The following is a 14,992-nucleotide window of genomic DNA, read 5'->3' as shown; positions in this document are numbered from 1 at the left end:
AAGTGCAGGATTTGCTCCCCTATATATATATATGCACAACTACATGTGGGTTTGAGCACCTCCTGCTAATACCACGCCATTCTTTTCAGTTTGTATATATAGAATTGTCTGGAGGTATATAAACTCCAATTTAAATGTGCCTGCTACAGGCCACATTTAGGTGCACCTGTGAGGCCTGGGCCATACCAGCCAGCCAGTCTTGAGTGGGACTCGCAGACTCCTCCCTCCTCCCATTGCAAGCATGGTTACATGCTGGAGGTAACTGGTGAGTTGTTTGTAAGTCGGCCTCATGCTCCTGTAATTTGCCCACTGGCTCCTGGTATTGCCCATACGGCCCAGGTAGGAGAAAGTCCACAATCCCCGACAACCCCTTTAACTTGCTGCTGCAGTTGTCTAGTGTCAGTCTCACCTGCTTGGGTCATATCTTCCACATCACTTAATCTGCGCTCCACTTCGGTGGTTCTTTTGCGTATTTTATCAAAATCATGCCGCAGACAGCTAAGATCAGATTGAAGATGGTCAATTTTTGCGTTGAGAGCTGGTTGGCACGTGGCAATTGCCTTCTTAATTTGGGAGGCCTCTGCTGAGGTTTCCAAGGGATGAGGCTCTCCGTCTCCCTGCTCTGTTTGACTCATGGCATCCATATACATTTTTTCAGCAGGGGGAGCAACAAGTGTCGTGGTTTTGCGACCCATATAAAAGCCCACAGCTGCTGTCCCAATAGAGTATAAGTAAAGACAGCACTTGTAGCGCAGCAAACAATCTTTATAGGATAATCCCCAGAGTATTATCAACAGAAAACGTACAGTCTGTCTGTAGTAGGTAAAAAAAAGAGGATCTAGACTGATAGGGAGATAAAGCAGTGGGTTTAGCAGGAACAGTCCCTTAGGTCTGGGGTTCCATTCAGGAGTAAGGTTGGTCACACAGATGTAAGTAGGCCTGGGTGCTCTGCTCACAGTGGCTAGGAGAATAGGCCCCCTCCAAAATACAGTGTCTGTATCCCAATGTCCCTTATTGGGGAGATGAGTTCCTGGGACCTTCCTCACCTCACTTCCACACAGCCTCTTTCCTCTCCTGTCGGCACAGAGCAGCGGGGTCAGCTCACAGCTCCCTGCATCCAGGATGGCGCCCACCACGTGTCTCTCCCACTGCCTTCACCTCCATCCTCTCTGCTCTGCAATCAACTGTACAGGTCCCTGGCAGGGCTCCTGGGGGTGCCACTCGACAGATGACCTAGGCAGGTAGCTATATATGCAGTTTACTAGTTTTTTCCCCCGGCAGCGTGGCTTCCCGCTCAGGCGCAACTCTCTGTGGCGGGGCTCTGGTCCCCACAAGGCAGCACTGATTTCCATTGTGCTCTCCTACTTCCCGGGGTCCAGGCACACTGGGGCTCAGGATGGAGGCGCAAAAAGCCAGAAAGTTACTGGGTGATGGCAAGATATAAGCAAGGTTGCCAACGGAGCTCTTCACAGTTGCTTCTTCACGCCATGCGAGCTAGGCCATGCCCCCTGTGTCATGTCTTTGTGCCCCACTGAACTTGTGATTGGTTTAAAAGCAGTCAGGTTGGTGACAGACTCCCTTTAAGTACCCAATGCAATGACAATTATTGGAAATGAATCAAACATTCGCGATAATTCATCCCCTCTATATGTGGATGAATGATCGCTACTGTGAGAAATAAAATCTCGGAAAACCCCTTTTATATACAATAGATGCTAACGGTTTTCATTGACTGATTGAAATATTTTCTTAGTTATTCTAATTTTTCCAAAAATGAAGAGGACTCCAAGAAATTCCTTAATAAATCTTGATCTGGTCCTGACCAGATATATGGGGAATACAACCAAATTGCAGTGACAACCCACTCCCCCTACTACACCCCGATACAACTGTTTGTGAAACAGTGGTGGTAGCTGTGGTACTTTGATAACCTTGAGAACCATATATCAAGCAGTGCGCCTGACACTATCATGACACCACATCCAACACTTGCTGGGTTCATCTCTACCCCTCTTGCAGTGTTACTTGCCTTCCCTGATTGCCAGCAGTCAACTGATACCAGGAAAATCACTGTTCCTCAGAATTAATGGGAAGCTGCTGTACCGGTACATTTTCCTCCACAGTCAGCCCTGTCATACCACCCAATGGTTTACCCATTGTTGCTCCCCCGAGGTTGACTCCATGTGAGTAAAGTATGTAGCCTAATATAACTTATTTTTCAATTAATAGTCTAGGAGTAAGGAATATGCCGCCCAGTTATAGGAACTTTATTCCACCTGGTTTCTCGTGGCCCTTTTAACCCTAGCCTTATAGTTATAACCTTTATATTTTTCTGCCATTCTTCCACCAACTTTGTTCAAGCCCACTCCTTCAGACATCTTAAAGCCCATAGCCATACAACGATCATGCCCTAGCCTCACCCCTTGATGCTCCTCAGGGGTGCCCTCACCCAAGTTGTTGGAACTCCCATTGGTTTTCAAGCATGGACAACCACTATGGTCAGTAGCATACCAGTGTGTTTTTTGGAATGAGCCCCTATATTTTATAACCCCCCTTTACTGCCAGAGAAACATGTTAACTACGTATACTTTCAAATACATCATGAACCTTCCTGTAGCTTCAAAAAGCATTCAGAATAAGAAAATTCATCCTTGTGACCAGACTTACAGAGACAGATATCCACCAAAAAGATAATATAGACCAGTAATTCCCTCAGTGTGGTTTTCACAAACAGCTCCCGGTTTTCTGCTGTGTCTTCAGTTAAGGTTGTTCCCCAAAGTCCTGTCAACAAGAGAACATGAATAAGAATTAAAACTTTCCAGACATTTTCTTGTCATAAATTCTGTAAAGATTTGCCAAATTTTGAAGGTGTTCTCTTTTGGGAGAGGATGCTTGAATTTCTATGCAATGCCTGTCATATACCATTACAGTATGTATATATTACCCTTCATGCATATATAACGCCAAACAGAGCTGAACTACAGGAAGGGATTAAAATGGCCATAGAGCTGGCACCTCAACCATCTTATCCCTCCTCAGGATAGCTAATACTAACTACACCTTGTTTCAATTGAATTTCTGGACTAACCCAGCACTGAGCACTATTATCTGGACACTGGAGCACTAGTGTCAGAACACTGTATGGCAGTGCTATTGTCTTACATTTTACAGTCAATAAAAAAAATTTCTAGGACTTTTTTTTACTGATCCTTGGATAGGTCATCAGTATCTGATCGGTGGGACCCCCACTAACCAGCTGTTTTGAGCAGACAGCGGTGCTCCTGTGAGCGCTGCGGCCTTCTCTCAGCTCACCAAGCACAGTGTTGTACATTGTATAATGACTGTGCTTGGTATTGTGCTCAGCCCCATTCACTTCTATGGGTTTGAGCTGCTCCTAGGCCACATGACACATGAACGTGTCATAACTGGCCTAAGGAAAACAGGGAGAAGGCCATGGCACTCACAGGAGAGCCGCTGCCCTGTTTAACAGCTGATCGGTGGGAGTCCCGGGTGTCAGACCCCACGATCAGATACTGATGACCAATCCTGAGTATAGGTCATCAGTAAGAAAATCTCGGAAAACCCTTTTTATATACAGTAGATGCTAAAGGTTTTCATTGACTGATTGAAATATTTTCTTAGTTATTCAAATTTTTCCAACAATGAAGAGGACTCCAAAATTTCCTCAATAAATCTTGATCTGGTCCTGACCAGATATATGGGGCATACAGCCAAATTGCAGTGACGACCCACTCCCCCTACTACACCCCGATACAACTGTTTGTGAAACAGTGGTGGCAGCTATGGCACTTTGATAACCTTGAGAACCATATATCAAGCAGTGCGCCTGACACTATCATGGCACCCCATCCAACACTTGCTGGGTGCATGTCTACCCCTCTTGCAGTGGTACATGCCTTCCCTGATTGCCAGCCTGCAGTCAACTGATCCCAGGAAAATCACTGTTCCTCAGAATTAACGGGAAGCTGCTGTAACCGGTGCATTTTCCTCCACAGTCAGCCCTTTCATACCACCCCATGGTTTACCCATTGTTGCTCCCCCGAGGTTGACTCCGTGTAAGTAAAGTATGTACTCACTCCTAGACTATTAATTGAAGGGTAAGTTATATTAGGATATAACTTACCCTTCAATTAATAGTCTAGGAGTGAGGGATATGTGTCCAGTTAGAGGAACATTACTCCACCTAGTTTCTCCTGGACCTTTTAACCCTAGCTTTCTAGTAATAACCTTCATATTTTTCTGCCATTCTTTCACCAACTTTGTTCAAGCCCACTTCTTCAGACATCTTGAAGACCATAGCCATACAATTATTATGCCCTAGCCTCACCCCTTGATACTCCTCAGGGGTGCCCTCACCCAAGTTGTTGGAACTCCCATTGATTTTCAAGCAGGGACAAACACCATAAACAGTAGCATACCAGTGTGTTTTTTGGAATGGGTGAGGAAACATATGAATACAATGCCACCTCCATGTATGTTCAGTCCTGGTCAGGTTTGAAACCATAACGAGCTGCAAGGCTACACTTTTATACAGGAGTTACTAGGAAGCATAATATTGGAGAAATCAATTTATTCTTGTCATCAGTTTTTCCATTCTGCCTGCAGATATTTTATGGAAGTCATTGAGTTTGATTAAACAATGAAAGCAGCAATTAGAGGTTATTCTGCCCTTCACCCGGTCTGTTCTCCATCATCATCCTCCTCTCTATAGAAATAACTCAACCAATTTACATCCAGAAGATAGTGTTTAAAGGGGTTGTCCCACAAAAAAATTCTATAGTTTTCAAACCAGTGCCTGGATCGGAATACTGTCATAATTGCATATAATAAAAAAATTGCATAGCCACTGAGTATTCAATAAAATTTATCTGTGTAGCACCACCTGCTGTTTTTTTTCTCAATTCTTTGTCCAGCTCACTGAGATGGCCGCAAATGCTAAATTTTATCCTTCAACTGCCTCCTGAGTTGTGATATGGAGAGCATGGACACACACCCTTAGCTGCAACAGAATAGACACTCCCCAAATGGGAATACCCCTTTATGTTGGTACATCAAGAGGGCAGTATTTTGGCACATATTTGGCCAACTGTAACCTATGAGTAGATGACAGGATATATGTCTGAATATTTTCACACATGTGACGAGGTGGAGGTAAAGTGGTCCGCTAAGCGTACTTTCACACTAGCGTTATTCTTTTCCGGCATTGAGTTTCGTCCTAGGGGCTTAATACCGGAAAAAAACTGATCATTTTTTTCCTAATGCATTCTGAATAGAGAGCGATCCGTTCAGTATGCATCAGGATGCATCAGTTCAGTCCCTCTTATGTTTTTTCTCTCCAGCCAAAAATCCTAAACACTTGCCGGAATGCCGGACCCGGCATTAATTTCCATTGAAATGCCGGATCTGGCCCCAAGTGTTCCGGCAAAACGGATCCGTTCTTCCAGTCCGCGCATGCGCAGACCTTTAAATCTTTGAAAAATATAAATACCGGATCCGTTTTTCCAGATGATACTGAAGAGACGGATCCAGGATTTCAATGCATTTGTCAGACGGATCCGCATCCGGATCCGTATGACAAATGCCATCCGCTTTCGTCCAGATTGCCGGATCTGGCAGGCAGTTCCGGCGACGGAACTGCCTGCCGGAATCCTCTACCACAAGTGTGAAAGTACCCTAAGGGGCTAGCATTGCCCCTCAGTGCTCCAAGCACCTAATTAGCATATTATAAAAGTTAGGATTTCTATACAATAGACCATCCGATGGCAGAAGGCAAGGTAGTACGACATCGCTAGGCACTTATATGTACATTTACATTGAGCTTGTCTATACATTCCCTATCTATGTGTAACAAACCTACCTGTCCAGGCTCCAGCAGTGCAACCCTCAGCCTCTGCACAGGTGAGTCGGGAGAGACGCGATGATGAGCCAAACCCCCTGGTGCAGCGACCGCATCCTTAGCAACAGGATGCAATGTTTCTCTGTTTCTCCCAGCAGTGGGCGTGTGCTGGAGGAGACTAGCAGTGGACTGATTGCTCTGCCTAGCTGTGTTCCTGGTTCTTACGCCTGTGCTTATTTGGATTGCTTGTGCTTCTGACCCCGGCTTGTCTTCTGACCACTCTCCATCTCTCTTCTGGTACTATGAAGTCCATCTGGTTCTGATCTTAGCTTGTCTTCTAACCACTCTTTGTCTCTCAGTTGGTGCTGCATAGCCCAAATGGTTTTGACCCATTTACATACTACTCTGTATTGTGTTTGTCTGTCTTTGTTTGTAGTCCATTTCTGCACTTATATAGTGTAGGGACCGTCGACCAGATGGGGTCTAGCTATCTAGGGCTTGTACTGCAAGCAGTTAGGTAAAGCTGGCTGGGTACTAGCCTGAGGGCTCACTGTCCTTGTCTGTCCCTACCTACAGTCATTGCTTTTGCAAACTCATTCATAACCAGTGATCAAATTCAACATCTTCCATGAAACTGGATGATTAGACTGCACAAAAAACATCAATTGTGGAGATTAATGTTTTTAAAGGGAACCTGTTAGGTTGAACATGGAGGAGCTGATATATGCTTTTAGGATGAAAACTAGAATTTTTTTAATTGAAATCCCTGCTCTTTCTATGCTTAGGTGTCCAGTGGGTGGCCGTAGTTAGTGATTTTGTTTTATGCACAGTCATATAGGCAAAGCTGTCAATCACTGAGTAGGACCGCCCACTGGACTCTTAAACATATAAAGAGTAGGCATTTAAACGAATGAAATGTAAGTTTTAGTAAACATTTGCCCACAAAACCATATATCAGTTCCTTCTGCTTTGTACCGTGCTGCTGAAAGAAAGGACTGCATGTGCAAAATGGCGGTTTTATTTTTAAAAAGGTTTTGCATGTTTGCCTAACCTACACTCCCCCATGCAGACCTGCGAAGGTAAGCCTACTTTACCTGCTTCCCGGCATTGGCTCTCCGGCTCCTCCAACTTCCGGTCTCCGCTGCTCCTCCTGGGTCTCTGGATGTAAACTTCTGGTTTGACGCTGCTGGTGACCTGTTTACCTTCCATCATGTCAAATGGTCAAGTGACACAAGGGGATCAGGTCACCACAATGTCAAACAGGAAGGTTATATTAATTGGCCCAAGCAGAGCAGTGGAGACCAGTAAGGAGTCAGCGTCGGGAAGTAGGTAAGTATGCTTCCCTTTAAGTTACCTTTCTTAGATGAATACTGTCTGAGAGAATGTCAAAGGGTTGACCTTCAAATACAGATTCATATATATATATATATATATATATATGTATTTTATATATATAAAAAAGGGAATGTGGGCAGCACCACTGTCTGTGTAGTATAATCGGAGTGCCAGCGGCTGAGTAGGCGATCCACCTCCAAAAATGTAGAATGAAAGAATTCCGCAGCACATCCACGTAGTAAGGAAGTAAAAAAAAATTTATTCACCAAGCATGCGACGTTTCAATCCTCTCAATGGGATTTTCCTCAAGCAGTGACTTGAGGAAAATCCCATTGAGAGGATTGAAACGTCGCATGCTTGGTGAATAAAGTTTTTTTTACTTCCTTACTACTTCCTTACTTACGTGGATGTGCTGCGGAATTCTTTCATTCTATATTATATATATATATATATATTAAGTGGCAATTAGGACATATGATGGTATTAGAAGACAAATCAAGCATTTCAAAGTCTAATTAAAGAGAATACAATGTTTATTTTTAGGAGATTTTATTTAGATCATTATAACATGGGTAGGAAAAACTACAGCTATGACTTGTAGTGATATATTAAGCAATGAAACATAAAAAAACATTAAGTTCTTTAGTTACCAGAGCCAGCTATTGATATGTTTTATGTTAATGTTCCTTTTCATAATAGCCTTCTAATGTGAGCATGTGGTGCATCAGGGACTATTTACCCGTGGATGCTCTTTGAAGGTCAAACACTGCTCTGTTGTTGTAACTAAAGCTTTTATTATAGGAGCGCACCATATTAAATATGGGTTTCATGAGAGGCTCAGGACCGCTAAAGACCTTGGCCTTGACTGACTTGTTGTGGGAAGGAGGTACCACAAGATTTCTCAGTACAAAATTTCTCATTATGGGGTTCTCTGCATGAAAAAGTAAACTGTCTGTATAGGATTGTTATTAAGAAGGCAATTTATGCATTAAATAATGGGATGGGCCAGGGACACTTTCATAAAATTATTTTTTTATTACATATTAACCACCTCTATGTGAAATTTCGATGTAACTGTTTTAAATAAAAAATAGGTGGATATTCTTCTGGATATTATATTTTTTTTAAGTCATCACATGTATTCTATTTCCTACTACCACCAATACCAGAAAGACTATACAAACAGGCTGCACATCCTATGATAATTAAAATATAAATTAATCTTTATTCAGCACCACAACATTAAAATACTGTATACAAAAAAAGAAACCTTATCTGGGACTTGTATATGTCCTCACATGAATGTGGTCCAAAATAAGGAAAATCATGAAGACCTGGACCTCTAAAATGAACTGATTTATACAAAGATTATAACGTGACATCTAATCATAAACAAGAAATAACGATACCCATAATGCAGCAATAAACGTCCAGGGTGGTGCGCACACAAGTTGTCGCCCCACAGAACCCCTGAGAAAGCAGTTTTTTTCCGGCGATACACATGGGGCAAAAAGTTATGTCCAGGTCTTTATGATTGTCCTTTTTTTGGACAAGTTTCCATACATTTTTGTGAGGACATATACAAGTCCCAGATAAGATTTCTGTTTTTGTATACAGTATTTTAATGTTGTGGTGCTGAATAAACATTCACTGGATGTGTGGCCTGTTGGTATAGTTTTTCTGGTATTTGTGGTACTACATGGTTTGCATAGACTATGGACCGGCACTCCAGGTCACTTTAATAGGCCTCCTTAGTTTTGTATTTTTTGGGACACAAACAATCTTGCTTAGTGACTCAGTTAGCGCATCACACATTACACTAATCAATGCAGTGCTCTTCTATGGGCCTCATTATATGGGCCTACCAAGAGAACAACAGACCCAGGGTTGGACTGGCCCACCAGAGTAGCTTCCCATAGGTTCAGGCCCTAATGCAATAGTGGGCCCCAAAGGACCAGAAGAAGAAAATAATATTTGGCTGCCGTTTAATTAGCCAGTCACTTGCCACTAGGGTCTATTTCTTTGATTAAAACCTGTAAGACTCTATTGATGATATAGGGCAGGGGTACCAAGATTAATTTCCTCTGGTGGGCCCAAGGAACCTCAGTTCGACACTGAAAAGAGTGTCATACGGGTATTGCATTTTTGCACCTACTGTTATCAAGAAGATTGCCCTTCCAATAACATCTTCCTCTCTCAGCATCAGTAAACTAACAATAGGCTCCCTATGTATATAGGAGGTTTATCTCTCTGGACTGACTGCTACAGAACGACATTATTTTGTATTACATTTTTAGTGGTGTAGTACTACCGGAATGAAATAGTAAAACAGCCAAAAATTCTAAAAAATTTGAATACTGAGTTTCCCTTTTTGATGGAAGTGTCCCTTTCAAAGATACCTACAAGACATAAGGTTTCATAACCTATTCTATAATATTACATAGTGAGTCTACTTCTAGGATGCAGAACCTGTATATCATTTCTCTTTTATAGTAATTGCAGTCCATATCGAATTTCAAAAAGCATAATTCAGTACGTGTCTTGAGAATGATGTCCTGCATGGGAGCAAATGTCTCTGCAAAGCTACAAAGAGACTTTTGTGAATTAATTCCTGGTCTCTTCCACTGTTTACAGAAGCTCATATATCCAACCAAGCACAAAGGGCTATGCCGTGTATGTGTACTAGTGCAAACCATTGATCTGTGCAAACAAAAACTCCACCTCAGCGGCAGGCAGTCACTTTTATCACCGCAGCACTGATAGGCTGAATTATGATAGGGATAAGATGGTCATAGACATCCAGAACAGTATGCTCCAGACATTTTCCAGGCTGTATGTAAATAATGGCACCTTTTGCGAAAATCAAAACCAGAAAAGTAAAGATGGCCATACATGGGCAGATGGCATTGGGCCCTATGATTGCACAGAAAATCTGTGACTGGTGAAGGTAGGTGCTGATAGTTGTGTGATAAAAGCTAATCTCATCCAAATGTGGAAACCAAGGGGGACATTTATCAAATGTTGTATGCCAGTTTTCTACCATTGAAATGTTGCAATTGTTGGTGCACGTGACAAATTTTTGCAACTTTTTGGCCTCCTGCACTCCCTCCTGGGATTGAGGCCAAATTTAATATAAGATAGAGGGGGTCATTTATTAATCTGAAGCTAGCCGTATTTTAGGTGCAGATTGCAGCACAATGGTTAGTTGTGCCGCAATCTGCGACTTCTCCCCGATTACACCAGGTCTAAAATTGTAGGCGTAGCATGGGAAGAGGACGGGCCTGTCGCATTTACCATTTTCGGAAGCTGTCTTACATTTAGAACTGGCGGAGGATCCACCGAAGTCAGCGCCTCTTCATAACCTCGACGGATCCACCGCCAGCTTAGGGTCTTAATAAATATGCCTCTAAATCACTGTTAAGTCTCTTTTATCTTCTGTGACATTCACGAAACTTCACAAAAAAAAACACAGGTGTACTTAAAAGATATAGGCGTAAACCACATTGTACTTGAGCCACATTTATTATTACTGTGCGCCATTTAATAAATTAGGCTCGCTGTCACAAACCAAAGACAGACTTAAACAGGTTGTCTCACCAATGTCAGATAGGTCCCAGAGTGCCTAAAGTAAAAGAGGGGGCACCGTGCATAGGATCATCCCCACCCCCAATAATTTCTATGGGACTTCTAAAAATAGGCAAGTGTGTTCACTCTGCTGTATCTTCGGAACTCCCATAGAAGTGAATGGAGAGCACACCGGACACGCACCTACAGTCAGGTCCATAAATATTGGGACATGGACACAATTCTAACATTTTTGGCTCTATACACCACCACAATAGATTTGAAATGAAACGAACAAGATGTGCTTTAACTGCAGACTGTCAGCTTTAATTTGAGGGTATTTACATCCAAATCAGGTGAACGGTGCAGCAATTACAACAGTTTGCATATGTGCCTCCCACTTGTTAAGGGACCAAAAGTAATTGGACAATTGGCTTCTCAGCTGTTTCATGGCCAGGTGTGTGTTATTCCCTCATTATCCCAATTACAATGAGCAGATAAAAGGTACAGAGTTCATTTCAAGTTTGCTATTTGCATTTGGAATCTGTTGCTGTCAACTCTCAAGATTAGATCCAAAGATCTGTCACTATCAGTGAAGCAAGACATCATTAGGCTGAAAAAAACAAAACAAACCCATCAGAGAGATAGCAAAAGCATTAGTCGTGGCCAAAACAACTGTTTGGAACATTCTTAAAAATAAGGAACGCACCGGTGAGCTCAGCAACACCATAAGACCTAGAAGACCACGGAAAACAACTGTGGTGGATGACAGAAGAATTCTTTCCCTGGTGAAGAAATCACCATTCACAACAGTTGACCAGATCAAGAACACTCTCCAGGAGATAGGTGTATGTGTGTCAAAGTCAGCAATCAAGGGAAGCCTTCATCAGAGTGAATACAGAGGGTTCACCACAAGATGTAAACCATTGGTGAGCCTCAAAAACAGGAAGGCCAGATTAGAGTTAATCTGCCAAACGACATCTAAAAAAGCCTTCACAGTTCTGGAACAACATCCTATGGACAGATGAGACCAAGATCAACTTGTACCAGAGTGATGGGAAGAGAAGAGTATGGAGAAGGAAAGGAACTGCTCATGATCCTAAGCATACCACCTCATCAGTGAAGCATGGTGGTGGTAGTATCATGGCGTGGGCATGTATGGCTGCCAATGGAACTGGTTCTCTTGTATTTATTGATGATGTGACTGCTGACAAAAGCAGCAGGATGAATTCTGAAGTGTTTCGGGCAATATTATCTGCTCATATTCAGCCAAATGCTTCAGAACTCATTGGACGGCGCTTCACAGTGCAGATGGACAATGACCCAAAGCATACTGCAAAAGCAGCCAAAGAGTTTTTTAAGGGAAAGAAGTGGAATGTTATGCAATGGCCAAGTCAATCACCGGACCTGAATCCGATTGAGCATGCATTTCACTTGCTGAAGACAAAACTGAAGGAAAAATGCCCCAAGAACAAGTAGGAACTGAAGACAGTTGCAGTAGAGGCCTGGCAGAGCATCACCAGACTTCAGGCTGTAATTTACTGCAAAGGATTTGCAACCAAGTATTAAAAAGTGAAAGTTTGATTTATGATTATTATTCTGTCCCATTACTTTTGGTTCCTTAACAAGTGGGAGGCACATATGCAAACTGTTGTATTTCCTATACCGTTCACCTGATTTGCATGTAAATACCCTCAGATTAAGACCTCATGCACACGACCGTGGTGTGTTTTGCGGTCCGTGCACGCTCCGCAATTTGCGGAACGGCACGGACAGCCTTCAATATAAATGCCTATTCTGTCCGCATCTTTTGCGGCCCCATTGAAGTGAATGGGTCCGCATCCGAGCCCCCAAAACAGCAGCTTGGATGCGGACCCGAACAACGGCCCTGTGCATGAGGCCTAAAGCTGACAGTCTGCAGTTAAAGCACATCTTGTTTGTTTAATTTCAAATCCATTGTGGTGGTGTATAGAGCCAAAAATGTTAGAATTGTGTCAATGTCCCAATATTTATGGACCTGACTGTATCTGACTTTGGTGGCATATCCTAATGATATGCCACCAATGTGTGAGGTGACACAACCCTGTTCAAAATGACACAAAAAGCACAGTGAATGATAAATTCCCTCTCCATGTTTATTGGTTTAGCTACCTCCAAAAACTGGTGCAGATCCTTCAGGAAATAGTTGATTAGTCGACCCTGATAGTAATGGTAACTCTGGTAATCTGAGTGTGCATGCTATTGTGTAAATGACATATTACGTAGGTTCAGCCTCCAAATCTAGAGTTAAATCTTTTTGTAATAATGAGCATTCATTAGTATTACTATCCCATATATTTCAAGGCTCCACAAGCCTCAAATGAACATTTGATAGTAAAAAAAAAAAGTAGTACGGTAATACCTAGAAACAGTGATATGAAAAGTACAAAGATAAACATAACGTTGAGCTGGTTATCAGAAGTGAGAAAAGGCTAATTGTGATTGTGAGACAAGATGTCTTAATTACTTCCAAATTATTTTTTATGAACCTGTTTTAGCGGATAAATGTTATCCCTCCCTTCATTGTAAGAAATGGATAATAAAGGGTCTGCAGTAAATATGTCTTATAGGTGCGGGTCCCACCGCTGGGAACCCGCACCTATATCGAGAACGGAGCCCGGCAAGGTGGTGGGTCGAAGACTACGGTCCGGCCACCACAAAGCCGGCTCCCCATAGAAGTTAGAGGGAGCCTACCGCGCATGCACGGCCTCCGCTCCTATTCATTTATATGAGGCCAACGGAAATAGCCGACCGCTCGGCTATTTTCGCTGGCCCCATAGAAAATTAATGGAGGGCTGCTGCGCATGCGCAGTGTGCCCTCCTTCACTTTCGGGGCTCCGTTCTTCCACTGCTGGGACCCACAGCTATAAGGCAATGGGGGCATATCCTAGCGATATGCCCCCATTGTCCATGAGACAACCCCTTTAAATCAGCTCTAAATGTAGAAGAACCCTATTGGAGAGCACAGCAGTGCCCAAAACTAAGAACACCTAGCCCAAATAGTGTTTCTCTAACAATTCAGAAGTGCTGACTCACATACAGAACACATATAAAACGGAAGACGAGAAACGTGTCCGCAGTGACTGTAAGTATAGACGCTCCCTTTGGTACTCGGTGGTATTCATAGTAAGTATCTGTTGGCATTTTTTATAACAAAATAATTGTATCATCTGATGAGTGATGTAAATAACACACAATATAAAATATAATAATAACAATGATAATAATAATATTATAATAATAATATATCCAAGGTCCAGTTTAACCCTTTTTATTAGTTCACTAACATATTATATAATCTAAACTTCATTATATAAATGTAATTATTTTTTTTGCCTTTCCATCACGCCCTATAGATTTATTTATTTTTTTAACAAACCATAATGTCAGTGCAAACAAAAACCACCTCTGATGATATAATTCTACTTCATAAATCCAATATCAATCTATGTGCAGTCATGAAGCAGACATACCGTATATATACTGGTAGAGTGTGTGAGATTTACTAAGATGTGATGCTCCTTTCTAGCTATTCTAAATACTGTATGACTTTGCCATACTTTTACATTTATGAACTGAATTTTAGACATTCTCATACTAATTACCAGCTGATAAATGTAATCATTCTAAAAAGAAACAGCAAATAATTTCATAAGCAATAGGCAATTGGGATCTTAAAGCCACCTACCTCGAATCCCGTGGGCAATGTGGGCACAGCATTGTGAGCACAGGTTACCCCTCTTCTTTTTTTCCTGGTAAGGTGGTGGGTCTCCCAAATTGTCCATGCTGTCATAAGGGTTTTCCAAAACAGTTTTGGGGTTGTATATGGCTTTGATCTTTGGAGATGGAGAACCGTCGTAGGCTGGGTTATCCCAAGCCCTTTTCCCTAAATTATCCATTTCTTGTTCCTCGTGAGCCTTGAACTGATTTTCTGTGCGGCTTCTCAGCTTGGCAGGGTTCATATTTCTTTTTATGTGGCTGGCTCTTGTACACAGGTCAGCTCTGATATAGATTAGACTCAGCTCTGACACCAGACTCTAACAGATCCGGGAGTACACAGGTCTTTTTATAGTGTCATTCATACTGGCTATTGTCTATAGGATAGAACAAGCAATTCTAAAAAACAGGTTGTCTCTGATGATAGCAGAGGGGCAGCAGATCACATTTACGTATATCCCTCATGAAACCAGTGGGAAT

At 42.3% G+C, this 14,992-nt stretch overlaps 1 protein-coding gene across 1 annotated transcript in view; it reads right to left on the bottom strand.

Annotated features, from left to right (window-relative positions):
- LOC122942186 (polycystic kidney disease 2-like 1 protein) overlaps positions 1-14,757 on the bottom strand; it is a 90,104-nt gene extending 75,347 nt beyond the window's left edge. Inside the window, exons 1-2 of the mRNA XM_044299686.1 lie at positions 14,484-14,757; positions 2,668-2,781 (exon numbers count right to left, since the gene is read on the bottom strand). Coding sequence (XP_044155621.1) covers positions 2,668-2,781; positions 14,484-14,757 — 388 coding nt within the window. The remainder of the gene's footprint in view (positions 1-2,667; positions 2,782-14,483) is intronic.
- Between the last annotated feature and the right edge of the window lie 235 nt (positions 14,758-14,992).

Source organism: Bufo gargarizans, chromosome 6 (genome assembly GCF_014858855.1).
Source record: "Bufo gargarizans isolate SCDJY-AF-19 chromosome 6, ASM1485885v1, whole genome shotgun sequence".
NCBI classification, from domain to species: Eukaryota; Metazoa; Chordata; class Amphibia; order Anura; family Bufonidae; genus Bufo; species Bufo gargarizans.
The sequence above is the reverse complement of the archived record's forward strand: the minus strand, read 5'-3'. Positions and strand labels throughout refer to the sequence as shown.